Source organism: Corylus avellana, chromosome 6 (genome assembly GCF_965113065.1).
Source record: "Corylus avellana chromosome 6, dhCorAvel1.hap1.2, whole genome shotgun sequence".
NCBI classification, from domain to species: Eukaryota; Viridiplantae; Streptophyta; class Magnoliopsida; order Fagales; family Betulaceae; genus Corylus; species Corylus avellana.
In genome coordinates, this window is record NC_142495.1 from 5,594,355 (window position 1) to 5,613,359 (window position 19,005).

General features: G+C 36.8%; 1 protein-coding gene and 1 non-coding gene across 2 annotated transcripts; both read right to left on the bottom strand.

Moving 5' to 3' along the window:
* Nucleotides 1-168: 168 nt before the first annotated feature.
* LOC132187182 (Transcription factor jumonji (jmjC) domain-containing protein) lies at nt 169-18,131 on the bottom strand. Its single transcript, XM_059601402.2, has 13 exons — nt 17,482-18,131; nt 16,796-16,923; nt 16,498-16,597; nt 16,243-16,375; nt 16,103-16,166; nt 6,403-7,186; nt 5,965-6,294; nt 4,567-5,241; nt 4,417-4,489; nt 4,242-4,327; nt 3,658-3,777; nt 3,096-3,166; nt 169-433 (listed from the first exon to the last, which is right to left on the bottom strand). The coding sequence occupies exons 1-13, from the start codon at nt 17,992-17,994 to the stop codon at nt 409-411; spliced, it is 3,102 nt and encodes a 1,033-aa protein (XP_059457385.2). The 5' UTR covers nt 17,995-18,131; the 3' UTR covers nt 169-408.
* Nucleotides 2,766-2,895, bottom strand: LOC132188896 (U6atac minor spliceosomal RNA). Its single transcript, XR_009440956.2, has one exon. It is a non-coding gene; the product is annotated as a U6atac minor spliceosomal RNA (small nuclear RNA).
* Nucleotides 18,132-19,005: the final 874 nt, after the last annotated feature.

Sequence of the window (19,005 nt, forward strand, 5' to 3'; positions counted from 1 at the left end):
TTTATTTTTATTTTTTAATTATAAGTAATGCATATCACTAATTAATAAGTGCAAGGGTGCAATCCTAATACACAAGATACATACAAAAGGTAACCCCCCCCCCCCCCCCCCCCCCTTTAAGAATTAAAAAAAAAAGCACAAAATCAGAAAAGTTAGAAAAGTGAGAAATAGTATATGCCCATGTCCATATATATAATATAGCCAATTAACCAATATGCTCTTGAGCTATTTTATTTTAACATTAACTATTTTATTTCCTTAAAAATATTATTGTACAACAGCATAATAATAATACTGTGGTTTTGCATCTTCACAAATAGTGGCAGGAAAACCATCCGGTTTTATTTTTTGGCCCCAACTGGTGCTCCTAGTTTTTCCTGTATCTGGTTTTGGCTCCAACTGGTGGTCCTAGTCTTTCTCTTGGTTCGATTTACTGCAAGAAGCAATTGGGTCAGTTTGATGATTGATGATGACAAAATCAATGAAAACAAAATGCTATATAATTGCCACCGGAATTGTATATGACAATCAGGTGCTACTTGATGACATAACAAACGAGCATGATTTTATTCTGAATCAAATAGCAGCAGTCATGTATGAATCGGGGTGTACACATCCCCATCCCATGGCTGGCATTGAGTTGGATCTCATCTTTCAACGGGGGATAAATACCAGTTCTATAAAGGCCAGCGTGATAACATTAACGTTGTGGGTAAATCTACATGACTTTTACTTCAGTCTCTTACTAAATTTATTACATTTTTACAGGACTAGTTGAAACTTTGCACGAGGTAATAACAACAATGGCCGTAGTAGTGTATGATGCATAATGTATCAATTAGCTTCATTTGGAAGTAGTAACTTTGCACACAAAATGTTGAAGATTGAGAATGTAACTCAAAACTAGAAATTAGATTCTCAATCCATGGATGCTTAGCCATGCTAGGCCGATTGTTACCATAGACTGACCCATGCGTAGAACTAGGTGTCATTACCATAGCAACTCCTTGGTGCCATTACCATGGCAACTCCTATTTTCTAGCATAAACAAAGTCATGAAAATGGCAGCATATACTTCAAAAGCAGAGACATTGATAAAACCAATACAAGAGATGAAGATGCATACATGGATGAAGTCTGTTATAGAGAGGAATGGTTTTGTGACGGTATCTTGAATATCTCCTGCCTTACACAGAGATTAGGGTACAAGAGATGCAGGCAGCTCTCTCCGATTGTGTAATCCATTGGGCCAATGAGATTCCAAGGAAAGTAGACAATAATTCCATTCGATACAAATACAAACCTTTCATTTCATATCCATCAAAATTTAAATGTGACTCTTTCTAGTACCGGCGTTCGTGTTTCAGATCAACAAACAGATCTTCCTTCGAACCTCCATCAAGAAACTAAATAAATACAACACCTTCTTATTCAAAATACTATTGCCTCAAGTTACCTTACTCTTCTAATCTAAAGAGGTAATGGTAGGTACAATAATAGCAAAGAATATATGTTTTGCCATGCAAGAAAGTAGCATACATATATAGATACATACGTGTATATATATATATATATATATGAAATAGGTACCTTTTTTTTTTTTTGACGTGAATGAAACAGGTACTTATGTATGTGTGCATATGCAAAACACAAAACTCCAAGCTGGTACAATTGTGAAAATTTTCAGTAACCAGTGAAGCAATTAGCAAACTGGCAATTCTTTCCTCTAGATCTGTTATATTTACTATTAAATTGTCACTTATTCCAAAAACTTAAGCAAAAAGTAAATTGTGCAGTTAATCATTTTATTATCTTTCAAATACTTGCTAAATATAGAGGTGAGCATGGGATCCTAAAACCCAACCAACCCAATTGAAAACCAATCAACATCGATCAATTTCCAACTTTTGGTGGATAGCTTTTGGTTCCAGGGTTCAAAACTCAAGATTGTCAATTCTGATGTTGGAGGAGGGTATCGGAGATCCTATGAAAACTACCCAATGGTTATCCACTATGTAAAAACCCAGACTTTCTCACACCAAACATAGACCCTCTACTTCTCTCACCTGCTAAACTAACACTAGCCGTTTTCACTCTACATCTCTTACCCATACCCTACACAATCTTGTTCGCCACCCCTCTTGGGCCCTAAATCCCTATCACTCTTCATTTCCCAACGTGCTTGTCTGTTTGCCAACCTCCCTCACCAATCTCAAGTCCGACACCAGATGATATCATGTACCAAATATTTTTTCTTAAAATCAAAGCTTTCTGCAGTGACAGATTGAAAGAGTCAACAATCCAACCGCCATTCTCAGTGTTGGCATTCTGGTTCAGAGAGGACTAAAAGAGCTCGAAGTTTCTCTTGGTGAGTGAGACGCCAGAGGTCAAACCTAGGGTTTGTGATTGTGGGTCTGGTGGTTTGGGACTGCAGAGAAATTGAAGGGGCAGTACAACATCGTAGTAAAAAGCACAATGGACCCAAGTGGCCGAGCCAAAACCAAATAATTTAGGCTAGAAAAACAATGTACCAAAAGGGTCAAGCCAAAACAAACCAGCCAATCAACAACTGGCCGATAGCCATTGGTGCTGGTGCAAATCAGTTGCCAGCATTGGTTGGTTTAGTTCGTGGGCAGTTTCTGGCAGCCAACACCATAGGTTCAGTGGCTGAAAACTGACCATTGGGGTCAATGCTCACCCCTAACTAAATGGAGCATTAAAAGGGGGAAAAAAAAAAAAAAACTATAATTTTTTTTGATAAGTTTTTAAATTGGGTTATAGATCCACCCTGAATGGTGGGTAGCCTTAACCGGATGTGTGGATAACTGGAAAGTCCGAAGGCTGTTTCCATCCCTGTCAGGGGAGATGCCAACCATCTCTCCTTTCTACGAACACACAAAAAAAATATTATTAGCCAAACAGCCACGTAATCTTCGCACAATAACCCCCATGAAGTGTTCTACATCACTCTCTCTCATCCAAAGAAAACAAAGACTAGAATACCAAAGTCATAAGGCCTTTTATCTGATAGATATCATATTGGGCTTCAAATATTAGCAGCAAAAACAAAATCATTATAAAGGGATGAATCTTACTCGAGATTTGACATGAGACTTTTGGCTTCTCTCACAGCCCAACTTACAGCATATAGTGTCATCTTTTTAACCTGCAAGTAAAGGAAGAAATTTAATAGAGCCAGAAACATGGATAACATGAATATTTATTATCTATGGCCTATTTGATAGCCATCCCTAAGTAGGTATATTTCAACCTAACATAAATAGTTAAAGCCTCCATTTCATGTTGTAGTCAACATGAAGCACATATCTGCGATGAATTTAGCTGCCAAACTTCTTCCATTATTCAAATTGATCGTGCTATTAATCAAATACCAAATAGATGCCATCCAAAAGTACAATATATAATTTTTCAACTTTTATAGATGTACAATTTTTAAAGCCTAGTTCTGACATTCATAACCCTTATTAAGACACATACAAGTGGTTATGGGTCCATTTGACAACGTTTTTAAAAATGCAGTGCTACAATATTTAATATGCATAAATACTATTTTATTACAGAATGAAGAAAAAAGAAACTTAACATGACAAATAAATGATTATGAGTAACAAAAAGGCAGAAAATACAAAAAAGTACCTCCAACTTGTCTTCCTTAGCTCTATGGTTCTTTGGGAGCAACCGAAACTCTTCAGTTAACCGGACACATTCTTCAACATTTTCGGGAGATACAAAATCAAGTGCGACCTTTATACAAGACTGAAAAAATGACCCGAAATAGAATCAAGATAAATATTGAAAGACTAACAAAGATAGAGTGAAGGTGAAAATTAAGAAAATTAATATTTGTAGATGGGCAACAAAGGCCCAAAATAAGGAAATTATTTGAAAGCAATTCATTTTGGCTGTAGGAAAATCCGTTTTTTTTTTCCTAATTTTTCTTGTGTGTTTATATTACCATAATTCAAACAAACTAGTTCCATGCGTCCATAAAATGTATCAAAGTTACAATGTAATTTAATACACGCTTTTTTGTCGTATTTTCTTTGATAGGTTAATAAAATAAAAATAAAAGGGGTGGTTTCAAAGAGCTCACACGATTTTTAAGCATCAACCAGGGAAATACATATCAACAACTAGAAAAAAGCCCCAAGTATTTTGATAAAGATGTAGATCATTCATGTCTAACTTATGGACAAGCTCGTGATTAGCTGATCAATTACTTGTCTATTTCTAACTTGATGAGGGCATCCTGCTGGAATAAAAACAGCTTCACCAAGGTATTGCTCAAATGTCCAAGGTTCTACATCTGTGTACAAAATAAAACATAATTAGTACTGTAGCGGTATAATATAACTCTGCAAGACTGACTCGGAGAGATATAGAAAAGATTCTTACTAAACTCCTCCTTCAGTTGTTTCTTATGTCTCTCATTCAAGAAAAAAGTCTGATCATGAATTGGATGAATAACCTGAAACAAGCACATTATAAGCAACTCTATTCTCTTGTACAAGGACATAGTTAATAATTATCAGCAATGATACTCACAGATTTTACACGAATATTGTTGATGTGGCGAAATTCCTTCTTGTGCCTTTCCAAGTATTTAATCAACTTAGGAACATCTTTCCGACGGAAGATGTCCCAAACAGCACCACCATGGCCAATCTCCTGTTGTTCATTATTTTCAAGAGAATCCTTTGATGAGTCTGGACTCGACTCTTTTGATCCTGGATCATTAACTCCATCATTTCCTGGAAAAGAAATCCCTAAAGCTTCTTTCTCATTAAGCTTCCTTGTCACTTTTTCATTAGAAGATTGAACACATTCTTGAACAGTTGTATCAACTACGCCTTCATTCTCAGCTTCAACTCCATTTGCTAGGCACCGAATTTCAGCAGTAGGAGAAGAGCTTGTACTGACCCTATTACCCAAGGGAAAATTCCTTTCAGCAACTTCAAGTTGATAAGATGAGCAGTATTTTTTCTCTTCAGATTGATGTCTGCCTTGTGTCTTTAACTTCCCATTTGTTGTACATTCAGAAATAATCTCATGTTCACGAGTTCGGTTAAGCAGCTGTCCTTTAATTCCATCCCCAGCCTCATCTATTTCACCATGAAGTTCATGAAAGTCCTCAACTGCATGTTTCTTCCGTGTGTTCTTAACATATTTGAGTTTCCAGGAATCAATAATCACCTTAGTTGTGTGTGTCAGTACATTAACCTAAACCCAATCAAATGCCCATCAGGCAACATTGTCAAAGTCATGATATAGAATATCGTCAATAGAATCAAGCGAAATTAAAGAAAATCGTTAACTTTAACAAAGATGAAACTGGAATCATAGTTTAGAAACACAATTTTTTGCAAAACCTTCCACTTAGGAATTCCACATACAGGCTTCATGTGAAATAATTTGAGCATACAAAATGTGTATTATAAGTGTAAGACATGATGAGATGAAAGTATAAAATAAATCTAAAGTGAACACTCTTAAGCTCCCACAACTTGTGCTAGACATTAAATTATAATAATTGATGTAAAAATGCTATAGAATGCATAAACAAAAATATTAAATAGCTTGGCCCATAATGCTTGCAACACAATTAACTAAGCATTGCCAGAAAAGTAACAACCAGTATGTGCTCAGGCACAAGGGTGTCAAGAAAATGATTTAAGAGTGGAAATTTTAATTTATTAACACTTTCAGAAGGAAAAAAAAAAAACTAAAAGATGAAAGCAAAAACAATCATTAACGACTCAGAGAGGACAAACTTTATCATACTCTTCCGGTTTTTTAATATGCTACATACTCCAGCTCATTTTTATTTCCCTTTTTTTCATAGGTTAATGAAATTAATTAAAAAGAAAAGAAAAAAAATAGTCAAATCTCTCAAGCAAGGATTGATAGGTACAACGAAATATTTCCCAAGCATAACAACGTTACCGCATCAGACATATCACAGTGCAGCTTTGTCACTGAATCACCTCTACCAAGCTCTTCGGAAAACCCATATGCAATATATGTTTTGGGTCCCAAATCAGGTTTCAGCGAGTCATCAGGAAGTTTTGTAGCAAGGTTCAGAAGACCTGATTTTGGATCAGTATAGTCACTGTAGGGGAGTGCCGCTATAAATTCAGCACCATGCCTGGGCAAACGCTCCCCAAACAATGTTGATGAGGGCCAATCCTTCAATTTCAACATCTCAGGCCAGCCATCTTTATGCACACGGCCCTCTGAGTAGCCCATGAAAAATTGGTGAATATTAATCTCAACCTACATAACAATGAGATCTCATCAACCCAAAAATCTCATAGGTGCAAATATGGTAGAAGTATTCAGACATTATTTACCAGAATAAGTTCGATAATTAAGATAACCAACCTCACACCAATCCAAACAATCAATGGCCTTCACACTTCTAGTCTCTTCTTTGAACTTTACATTACCACCTGTTTCTCTAAAAGCCCTCCACATGACCATTGGTTCCCAACTAAGACCAGATGTCTTTTCAAGAACATTTCTGACAATCACAGGTTCACCCCTCATCCAGTGTCTCTGAAAATGATCAATTTCATCATATGCCATGTCAACAGCATTCGGGCAGTATAAGAAGTTATCATCACTGTTTTTCCTGAACGCTGCTTGTCTCAGATCAGAAATTATATCCTTGTTCCCACCAGAAATATTTGACAGGCATGTAGAACATCCTTGAGATAAATCAGAATCTGGCGACTTGTAATTACTAGTAAGATCCTCTGCATTCTCTAAAAGCTTTATTATCCAGTTAGCTTTAAAATTGCGTTTCAACTCTAGTTTTGCAGTACCACAACCTCCACGCTCTTTTGGAGGGCATGGAATGCTACCATCAGTATTAGCTCTCCAATCAGGAAAGTGACAGGACATAAGAGCTTTAGAATCATTAGAAGCAGGGGTCTCTTGGCTCTCACCCCCAAGTCTTTGCATTTGTGCATTAATATAGCCCTCTCTCCCAGTAACTTGAGAATAAGCTTTTTCTAGACACTGTTGTTGAGATGTTTCTGCTTCATTACCTCCAGGCTGGTGTCCTCCCCTTAGTTCTTTACAACAGTTGAGACACAGTTCATAAGAACAACTAGGGTTGGGGCAGCTTCTGTGGAAACCAACAATGGATGTATTGCAATTGTCACTGTCATATAAGAAAACACATCCTGTCATAACTAAATTCAATGAAGAAAAAACACACAAGTTTTAATGTGTGGCTGTGTAAACAGTTTACAGATATATATGAGCAATTATATCCATCAAGGAAAACAAAAGGCACAACCACTAAATCAGACAAAATATACATCTCACGCAATAGTTAGACATCTAGTAATAATCCCACTTTTCATTCAAGAAAACGAGCATTGATGCATTAAGGATCAAGATACACACATGCAGAATAATTGTATCCATGTATCGAATGTCACAAGTCTTATAAAGTTATGACCCCTTGATGCGGGTTGCAACAAGAGTTAATTGGGTCCAGTAGTTTTATTAGTTAATTGGGTTATTAGCTTTAACTTAAGTTTTTATTTAATTTACAAGAGTCAAAAGTTATTTTTGTAATTCAATACATGGGCGTTGCCCTAGAATATTTTAGGCAATTCAATAAATAGGTGTTGCACTAAATTATGTTAGATAAGTCAATAAATGGGTGTTGCCCTAGGGTTTAGTCGTTAGTCAAGTTAAGCGTCTTTTGTACTCCAATGAAGGTAGACTTTGATGGAATAAAATTATGAGAAATTGATTCTCTTTCCTTTTCCTCCCACCTCTTCTCTCTCTGTCTATCTCTCTCTCTCTCTCTCTGCTTCTCTCTTCTCTCTCTTTCCAGGCTTCTCTCTTTCTAGCTTATTCTTATACAGCCTCTACACTGTCAGAATCAGCTGGTTGTCAAGCTTAGAGGGGTGGCAGACAGAAGTGAAGTCACTGGACAGGAGTGAAGAGTACTGAGGGTTGAGATTTAGGAAATGCAAACCAACTTTGGAAGGTGTCTGATAATGGAAACACTGTTTTCATCCTGTTTGCTGGACTTTAGAGATGATTTTATAAACACCACCCACAAGACTAATGGACTGAAGTCCTTAATATCCACAACCGCAGCTTTCTCAAGGATGCAGGAAATAAAATTTGCATTAAGGCTTTTTTCAACTTCCCTCAAAGATGAAACTCTTGGAAAACATTTATGAAATCCTCTTTAATGACCTCCAAACAAGTCTGGAAAAAAGCCACGGAAAAACCATCAAGGCTCAGGGCCTTACCACCATTCAGGACACTCACCACCTCAAAAACCTCACTCTCCTCAAAAGCTCTCTCCAGCCACATAGCCTCAACACTGATGGAATTGAAAGAAAGACCATCCAGCTTTGGTCATGAGCTAAATATAAATTAATCTACCAACCAGGTTTTGATGTCTTCCTTTTTCCACTAAAGGACTCTCACTACCTTCCCCTAACTTATAAATCTACTCCATTGGATTATATCAACAGCTTTACACCCGAGCATCCATGTTTCCTCGAGAAGATCAAGAACATTCTTTCACTAAGAACTAAGCTTACTATGTTTTGATCTTGCAACCACAATGCCCAAAAAATTACTTCAAACTACTGCTCAAGTCTTTTATTTCAAATTTACTAGCAAGATAATTTTTTAACCTTCGTATTTCTCCATCATCATTTCTTCTCAATACTATATTATCGACATACACAATAAGAGTAGCTACCTTTCCTTGTGAAGAATGTCTATTGAAAAGTTTATGGTCAGCCTAACTCTGCTAGTAAACACATCTTCGCATACTTTGAGAAAACCTCTCAAACCATGCACTAGGATATTATTTCAAACCCTATAATGCCTTCTTCAGCTTGCACACTTCAATGTTGGCTGAAGGAAATTCAAGGCTAGGAGGAACCTCCATGTACACTTCTTCCTCTAGGTCTCCATGAAGAAATGCATTTTTCACATCAAACTGGTAAAGCGAACAATTTAAATTGCTGCCAACAAAAGTAAGACTCAAATAGAAGAGTTCATTTTAGCTATTGGAGCGAATGCTTCCTCATAGTAAAGCCTTTTGCAACCAATTTAGCCTTATATCTTTTCATAAAACCATCGAATTTATACTTTGCCAGTAAACACCCACTTACATCCTGCTGCCTTTTTCCCATTAGGTAATTTAATGAACTCCCATGTATTATTTTTGTGAAGGGCTTTCATTTCCTCCTGCGTTGCTTCCCTCCACTATCTCACTAAGAGCCTCTTGTACTGAATACAATTTGGAAATAAAGGTATAATATGAAGGTAAAGATGCTCATAGGAAACAAAGTTGGATATGTTGCACCAGGACAAATAAAATCTAAAGAAAATTAGGAAACTAAAATAGTGGCATAAATTTTTTATATTTTTTATTTGGCACCGGGTATCTGGAGCTTCGCTCAATCCCGGGGGTGCAAAGGCCCTCGGCAAGGAGTATAGTGGCATAAAATATTAGAATAAGTATATGTGGATGATGTGTAGAATTAGGGATATTCAGACAAAACATGGGATATTAAGTCAGAACCTAGAAGTTGAGGTGAAAGGAAACTCAAGAGAATAGAAAGTGAATCGTAAATAGGAAAGAGGAAAACCCTAGCCACCCAAGGAAAATAAATATTCCCTAAATTAGCGGAAAATAACTTAAAATGGTGATTTGGATGGGAAAATAGTGAATTTTGAGTCCAAAATAGCACTTCGAAGCTACGCTCAGTAACCACATCAAGTGCACCGAAGAGAGCTTTCCAGATTGGGGTCTTATGCGTGATTCTGACGCATGTAGCCCAAGTTACGCCCAATTTACTGCCACATACACAATATTGCTCGATCGGATTGAGTACAATATGGAGTTGGGAGTGATAAGACAAAACGGAACGAAAAACATAGTAAAAAAACACAAAATTAAGGCTAATTGCACTAAGCTCGATCGACCGAGGGAAAATCAACTGACAGATGACACTTGATCTACCAAGAAGGTGCTCGATTGACCGAGCTGCCAAAAACGGTTGAGCTTATTTGAGTCTAACGCGATTTTCACTCGCATTAAATGCGAGTCATGATGACTCGATCGACAGAGAGACCAGCTTGATTGACAAAGCCATGTGTCACGTAACCTATGACTGAAATGGAATCACTCAATAGGCTAAGCTACACTGAAACCGACTAGAGAGCATTGTGAGGTAGCGAAGCTCTGCAAGTTTGAGCGTGGAAAAGGAGGTACTCGCAAAGCAAACCTCGGGAGGTATAAAACTCGCTTTCTCATTTTTTCCATAAACTAGTGATTATAGTGTCATTGTATTGTCCAAATATAGATATATACATAGTCATACAATAAGTAACATTAACAATATTGAGATAATATTGATAGTATTAGTATTTCGATAATGGAAGTGATAAACGAAATGTTTTCAAAAATATTATGATAAAAGTATAAGTATGGGCTTGCATGGGGAAAATATGCATTAATGCGTCGTTGTATTGCCCAAATTTAGTTAAAACTATTGGAATTTGAAAGTGGAGGTTTTTTGTAAAAACTAAGGTTTTATTTAGGATTCAAAAGTTTGAGGTTTAAAATTTTCAAAGTATATTAATATATGGTGTTCAAAGTACTAGTTGGAATGAAGAGTGGTTAAAAAATTTAAAAAAAAATTAAAAAAGGTGGATTTTTGTGGTGTTTTCAAAAAATGAAAGCGTGTCAGAACCCCCTTGGTCGACCGAGTATTGTGCTCGACCAACCGAGCTTGAGATAGAAACTTCCAGTGTGCCCTAGTCAATGCTCAATCAAAGCTTGATCAACCAAGCCTGGGTAGTGTGGTAAAAATAAGGTTTTTCATGGGCTAAACCATAATTTAAATGTCCTTAAAGGTTCAAGGAACATCTTATGACTTAAAGGAAGATTAGAATCTGACAATTAGATGTAATCTGTATGTAGAGAAAACACGATTTCAAGCCAGACGATTTTAAACCAAGGATTAGTGAAAGGGTAAGTAAAACTATCCAACCATACTGAAATGTTTTACATGCCATAAATTGTTGTGCACAATTACTGACTCTGAGCCCTATGATTTAAAGTATGTTTCATATATGCACTGAACGTTATACTAAGTTTTTCATTGTTTAAAAAAAGGAATTTAATGCAAAAATGAATTTTGAAGGAACAAGTAGTTTTGAAAGGAATTAATTTAAAGGAAAGAATGGTTTTTGAATAAAATGGAAAAAAGAACATTTTGGAAATGTTTTGTCACAACCCAGGGTTGAGAGGGGGAATACGCTCGATGATCGAGTGTCGGGAGGAGGAGTACGACTTGACAACCTAGTGATAAGTGGATATGCGCTTATCGACCCAGTGCTAGGAGGAGGAATAGGACTAGGCTGACTAGCCACCCAGAGTCATGAAGGCTAATACGACTAACCACCTAGTGATAGGAAAGGTAACACAACTAGCCACCCAGCGTTAGGAGGAGGAGTACAACCAACAACCCAGTAATAAGTAGGGTAATACGCTTATCGACCCAGTGCTAAAAGGGGCGCACGACCATCAATTAATGAAATGAAATGAAAAGTAAAAGTATATGTTGATTTTGATATGCTATTATAAGTGTGTATGCTGCATGTTTTGATTTAACTGTTGTATTTTATTATCAACTGAATTTAACTACTATAAATAGCTATACGCTAATGTTTTAATATGGAAAAAGATAGCGTTAAGTATATCCGTTATTTATAGCTATACAGTGCTAGAAGGGCTCACGTCACACACTGTAAATAGTTAGCTAGTACTTACTTACTGAGTTTGGGCTCATTGTTTCCACCTGTAAAACTGTGGAGTTTTACAAATACAGTCAAAGTAACTGAGGAAGAACCCTATTGGAATCAGGATTATTATCCTCGAGGATCTGCTGGAGGCCTCAATCTTTGAGGTATGGCTGAATTTTGTGGAGATCAGCCATAAGTGTTACTAGTTGCCATAGTGGCATTTTTGTAATAGTTTGAACAAGGTTAAATATATTTTGTAATGACATTTGATAATTATATGAAGTTGTCTAGTAAAGCTCTGGTGTTCAGTTCATTGTGTATATAAGTGAGTTTGTAGTTTCAAAAAGAAGAAAAAACATAGATACATGCAATTTCTGCTAAGTGAATCAGCGTAATAGTAGCGCCACATGGAATATGTGAGTATTCCGCGTCTATCGACTTATATATTTTAAGCTAGGGTGTTACATGGGATGTTGAGTACATGAAGTGGTTCCTTTTGCATTGTGCAATAGGAAGGTTTATGTGATTAACAATAGGTATTGAAGAGGTTTATTTATTTATTTTGAAGAGTTTAATAAACAAGGGATTTAAGTAAAATTACCTGAGTCAAGAGTTGATGCTTGGCAACGAGCAAACAACTAAAGTTGGAAGCTCATCTGGCTCATCAATAAGTGCTGGCAAAGTAGCAGGTACAAGCAGAGGACTGATAGCATATTTCTCTTCACTACTACTCTCCCCTTGAGGAGAGGTTTGGGTAGATGAAAAATTAGGTTGTGATTCGAAGAATGTCAAATCCATAAACACAAAACACTTCCTTAATGGGGGATGATTACACTTGTTCCCCATTTGAATGGGCGAATAATCCAAGAAGACACATTTATGGGCTCAAGGATCCAATTTACCTTGAGCTGGACCATGAAGGTAAACAAAACAAACACCCTAGGGGGAACAATACATGCAGAGGAAGACATAGAGGGTGACAAAACCTCAATAGGTGTCTGGAAATTCAAGACGAGATGGCATCCGGTTGATAAGATATGCACTTGTGAGCAAGGTATCACCCAAATAAGATTTGGAAAAATAAATAGAAATCATTAAAGCTCAGGTTACCTATAGAAGATGCTGATATTTATGCTTAGCAACTCTATTTTGTTGAGAAGTGTCAAGACAAGTCGTCTGGTGGATAATGCGATGCTCAATAAAATATGTGCAAAGGTCACTAGATAGATACTTACCCCCATTGTCTAAACGAAAAAATTTGATGGAGGCATTAAACCGAGTTTGAACCATTTTGTGAAACATCTGAAAAATTGATAATACATCACTTTTATCTTTTAACAAATAGACGCATGTGGTCTTAGAATAATCATCAATTAAAAAATCCACCAACAAAATCTAGATAAAGAAACAACTCTCTGAGGACTCTAGATATCAGATGAACAATAACAAAAGGCTTAGAACTTTTATTTAAACTAGGAAGAAAAGACACCCAATGGTATTTGACACGTTCACAAGTATCATACTGAAACTTAGAAACATTATTGTGCAAAAATAAAGAAGGAAACATGCATCGTAACAAAGAAAAAGACAAATGCTTTAGAAGTTGATGCTAGAGCCAAATCATTGTCGCAGAGTCATCAGATGACAGATAGACGGCGTGATAAGCCTATTTGAGTTGACCATGTGTCCGGGGTTGAGAATAAAAGTGGTAGAGACCATCCCTCAAGTTATCACCCACAATGAGGAGCTGCCCCCACCAAGGAGGTGGCCATGGCTCATAACACACTCTTCTAGCCTAATTCTTCTTTTGATGACCGATTCAACCTCTAATAAAAAATATATACCTTTGTTATATTTCATCTCTTCCATCAACAACATCGGCTCTAGGAAGTCAAAATTGAATCTTGCTATTGGCTTTCCAAAAATTCATTCGTGAATAAGAATTCAAGGGCTATAAGCAAGCTCTTCTAGTTGTTTTTCCTGCTGCTTATTATGATGGCTATGTCCAATTATCCACCATGACTAAGTCCTGGAAAAAACAATAATAAGAATAAGAGATAACTATGTAATTCAAATCATGGGTAATACGTGCAATAGATAATAGATTAGTTGCAAAATCGGGTACATTGAGAATATATGAAAGTGACGAAGATAGCGTTACAAAAATAGAACATTTACTAGACATAGGTGATAGCGAACCATTAGCTATTCTTACCTTGTCTCTACATGAGCATAGATTATAAGAAGAAAACGGGGGAAGATAAACTAGTCATGTGATTGGGAACCCCTGAATCAATGATACAAGGATCATCAGATTCAATGGTGGAAGCATTCAAAGCATAGGCTAAATTACCTGAATAGGCAAAGGAGGAGGATGCACTAGTGGACATTTCTAATTGAGACATAAGCCGACGGAGTATTTCTAGTTCTTCCTTATTGAGTGTCCTGGTGTCGGGAGTGGAAGGACCAAGAGTAGGCATGGAAGATGCTATCTCTGCTCTCCACTATCAAAGGGTGATTAGCCCGAGGCCAAGTACATTGTCAAAACAACCTTCTCTACCTAGTAGGTTGACCATGAAGCTTCCAACAAGTCTCGTACGTCGAGACCTATTACAGTGGTCAGAAAATAATTTGTCCTTCTCATCCGTATACCCATCCGTTACTTTTCTTTCATCACAACTCCTATAATCTCCTTGTTGTTACATTGGGATGGAGTAACTATGGTGAATCGGTCATGTGAAGAAGAATGTAGCATAGCACTAGGACGACTCTCCTCATTTTGAACATATGCAAATAACTCCCCTCAAGAGGAAAATGCTCCTTCCCCAAAATTAGAACTCAAACTTGATCAAACTCAAAATTTTAACTGGTAAGAAATTCAAAGATATGCCGCTCGTTTATTATTCTTCAGATTTTAACCGTATACACTGCACACTCGATCTAAAAGATTTGGTAGTAATCCAATTCCTGTCACAAACCACGAATCTTATGAAATAGATGGCAACAAACCACTCACCTTGGGTTGTCCCATGAATCTGAAGCTTCAGCTCATAAATGTGTTGCATTCCCCTTCTTAGAACAAATTTGCATTGTTACGTTCCAAATCTCCTTTGGAGTGTAGAGAAAAAGATAACTCTGACTAATCTCCAATTGCATAGAATGTAATAACCAGGACATAATTGTTGAATTCTGTAGCTCTTTCATAAGTATAATTACCTAACCGGGGCTTTGAGATTATACCATTTAGATATCTCATTTTCCCCTTAACACTTCATAAATAACATGGTATATTACGACCAAGTAAGATAATAAAGCCCGTCTAATTTCACTATTGTGATTTGGAGAGTTGGATTTTCAATCTAAGAGGTCACTTGTCTCTCTATTCCCCTTTTGTGATTTTTTGGTATATGCCTCACTTTTAACATTTCTAGATAGACATCCAACTAAATAGCTCTAATACCCAACCACGAGGCTCAATGAAGTATCGAATATAACATTAAAACTAAACTAGGCATCACACATCATACTTGATTAAATATGGAAACAACATAGGTATAGTAGCATCTTTTTTTTACTCCTCTAAACAACTTGTCGTTTAGTGTAACTTACCGCTCGTTTAGTGTAACTTGTCATTTGGTTCTGAGCTACACGACTTGTCGTTTTGGCCCTTTAAACTGCCGCCTTACACAGCCACTAGAACAGTCATCATAGCCACTAGAAACTCGTGTTTTCTTTATAAATCAACGCAGATCATACCGCTTAATCCAATCGCCCTCATAAATCCTCTTACTCGCAACAACAAGGATCAAAACCGAAGAAAACTGATTGGCACCACCAGTGCTGGTTGTGTTCTCCGCGTTTAACCGAAAAAACTTTGATCGATAATCTTCTAATAAGCACAGATGCAAGCAAAGACCAAGCTTTTTCCTTTATGCTGATGTCAGCATATGTATAGCCAGCATTTCTCTCCCTTTTTTTCTCGATTTTCCCAGGAATCGACCGCTTTGATACTAAGTTGAAAAGAAAAGAAAAAGTAAAGAAAGAAAGGAGCAAAGAAGGGAGAAATTGTACTATTTCTAGGTTAATGAGCTATATATTAAAAAAAAAACAGGAATGCAACCTATTATGATATAATAATAGAAACATAATCAGAGAATAAAATAAAATCAGGAAATTAATTGTGTTTCCTAGCGTAGCACATAAATGATAACAACAGATACTAATAAAACTCAACATCTAATATTCATCTCAATTTTAGCATCAGAAAGTCCAAAAAATGTACCAGTATAGACGCTCGTTTTTATCCAGTTTGATTCTTGTTATATCCATTTCTGTCAATTGAACACCTGAGAAAACAATAAAAGAATACTTAACACGGTAAAAGAAAGTACAAGCTTTATTTACTTATATATCACATTTTACCTCGTATATTGGATTCAATTTCTAGTTCAAATATCTGCTCCTTAAGAATACATCTGAGAACAGGCAGAACTTTATATAGCAGGTACTGCAACCGCTGTAGTTTCACAGTGACATCTAGTTCCTTATGGCAAGGCTGTCAGAAGAAAAACAAGAACAGTGAGGAAAAAAAAAACAAATGTAATCTATCTCACAAACTTCCCATAATTGAGATTAGAAAAGGGGGAGGGGGGAGACAGAGAGACAGAGAAGGCATACCTTCACAACCAGAACCTCCCGCAAACAAGCTTTGCAATTGCAGTTGCCACAACAAAATGGACATGCATCCTCAACTTCCTCTCTTGTCTTCCCAGGGTACCTATTTCATTACAAACTATGTAAAGTCATTGCAGATCAAATCCCTCAACTTGAGAGCACTGTATTAGAACAAGGCTCATATTAATGCTGAGAGCTGGCTGAATTAGAATTGGCCAACACCTTCGAGCATATAAGTAATCCTTGGAGCATAAACTCGCATAGAAAAATGTACTAATAAAACTTCTATCATTCTTCTTACCACTTTTCAAGGCACTCATAACAATAACGCTTCCTATTACAGTTGGAACAGAAGACGACTCCACTCTTGTCATTTCGCTGACATTGATGACACATTAAACTCCCCTTCTTGTTTTTATTGGACTCGTCCTGCAGCGGCTAAGCTTGTTAAAATGGAAGACAATTCATTGCTGAGTAATACAGGAATAAAAATAAATCAGGCATACAATACACTTTCAATTGATGCAGAAAATGCGAAACAAACATCGCACTCTTGTTATAGGGAGTTGTAGCATTCAGAATAGAGATCTCGCTGCAGTATTGATTTCGCCAGATTACCGTGGTTTGTAGTGGAATTATATTTTTTTCCAATAGAGTTGATATTATTGTATTTTTTCTAATTTTTTGTGAACTCAAGTTCTGGGCATAAACTTGACAGTTGTAATCTATATTTTATTATGATCGAATTTGTCCCGACTGTAGAGAGTTTTCTACGTAAATTTGGTGTGTTCTTGTGTGTTGCTCTCTTGGTGTTTGATAGTATTTCATATTAAGTGCTTGTGTGTGGTTTTTTTCTTCTACTTTTTGCTTGAATTATTAATTTAATTCATTCATTGAAGGTACTTTGGCCCAAAAAAAAGCATATAAAATGCGAAGAAAAAAAAACTGAAAATCTAAGAAAGAAAGACATACAACCATTGAATTTACCTTCTCCAGGGCTTTACTCTCGGACTTAGCGGGCCTCCATTGTCCTTTATCGGAATTACTCTTTCCTTCACCGGAATTACCATTTCCTTCGCTGGAATTACCCTGTCCTGCACCCTTATTGAACGTAGACAGAGATTTTTGGGAATTAGTTACGCCTTTATCAACTTTCACTCTCTTATACGCAGAGAAGTTGTTCTTCTGCTCTTTGGTCAAAATGTGTTTCAAGTGGGAGTCGGACTCGCTCGCTTCCCCAGCCAATCCATCGCTCACCTCCTTCTTGTTCATCTTCTTCTTATTATTATTATTTGATCCGCTGGCGTCCCCTCTCCCGCCTAATATCTCGCCGGAATCTCTATTTTCGTCTCCGTCTCTCTGATTCCTCTTCTGCGTCTGCTGCTTCAGCTGGACCATGTGCTTCTCGCAGTACGACTTTCCCGGCGACGACGTTTCGCTGCACCGCCATTTGTTCGGTCCCGCGCTTCGCTTGCAGCGGCGATCGGACGGCGTATCCATGAGAAACTGGCTACAATCGACGGCTAGGATTGCATTGAACTCGGCTGAGATTTGTTGGGCGGTGGCGTAAGAGATATTCGGACAGGGCGAACTTTGTTATGAAACGAACACGAATCTGTTGTATGCGAATGGATGCTTATGTAGGGATTGGTGCGAATTGATGCGTTGTATGATGACGTGCATTAATTAAGTACGAAGTTTTCCCGAGCCGATCCAGAATTAATTGTTCTAGGACACGCGTCACTAAGTCGAAAGAAAACTTTCTCTGTGCTTTAATATGTCCTTCTTTTTTTCTCAAGAAAAAAAATGTCCTTCTTTTTATATCAATTTTATAACCACATTATACCTAGAAAATGTATAGGCTGAAGATCTTGATAGGATTTTTTTGTTATTAGGCTATTCCAATTTCATACTTTTAAGAGAGGGAAGTTACGGACCTACCTACGTCTTATTCAGACTAGGACAACTATGTCAGATTCAAAAAATGATTAAAAAAAAAAAGTGGTGCAAGAACGCCATTAGTAAAAGATAAATCAAGTAGGGCTAGAAACCCGAATCCTCTCCATTTTCTTTAGTAAAAAGTACAAGAAGTGAAGTTGGAAATCCGGATCTTCTCTATTTTATAGAAATTGGAAAGGAACCGGTTCTTTATATTACAAAGGTAGAATGATCAGTTTGCTTTTTTTTTAGATCATTCTATCATTATATAAAAAAGGATCGACTCATCTTTATTTCCTTTAAAATAAAAAAGAACATTTCCTCGAGTCGGAGGGTGGCCAATGTAAGCCATGACCCCCAACACAAGGTAAAAAAAAAAAAATTATAATGTAAAATTTTATTTTTTTTCTTTTGCCTTTTGACCTTTACGCACTAAAATTTTTGGCCTTTTGACTCATGCCCATACCAAACTCTGCCTCCGTTTCAAAATAGAACCGATGAGAGCATTTTTTTTGGACCAAACATACTAAGAAAAAGCTTTTGATCTCAAAACCATAATATTTTTATTTCTTT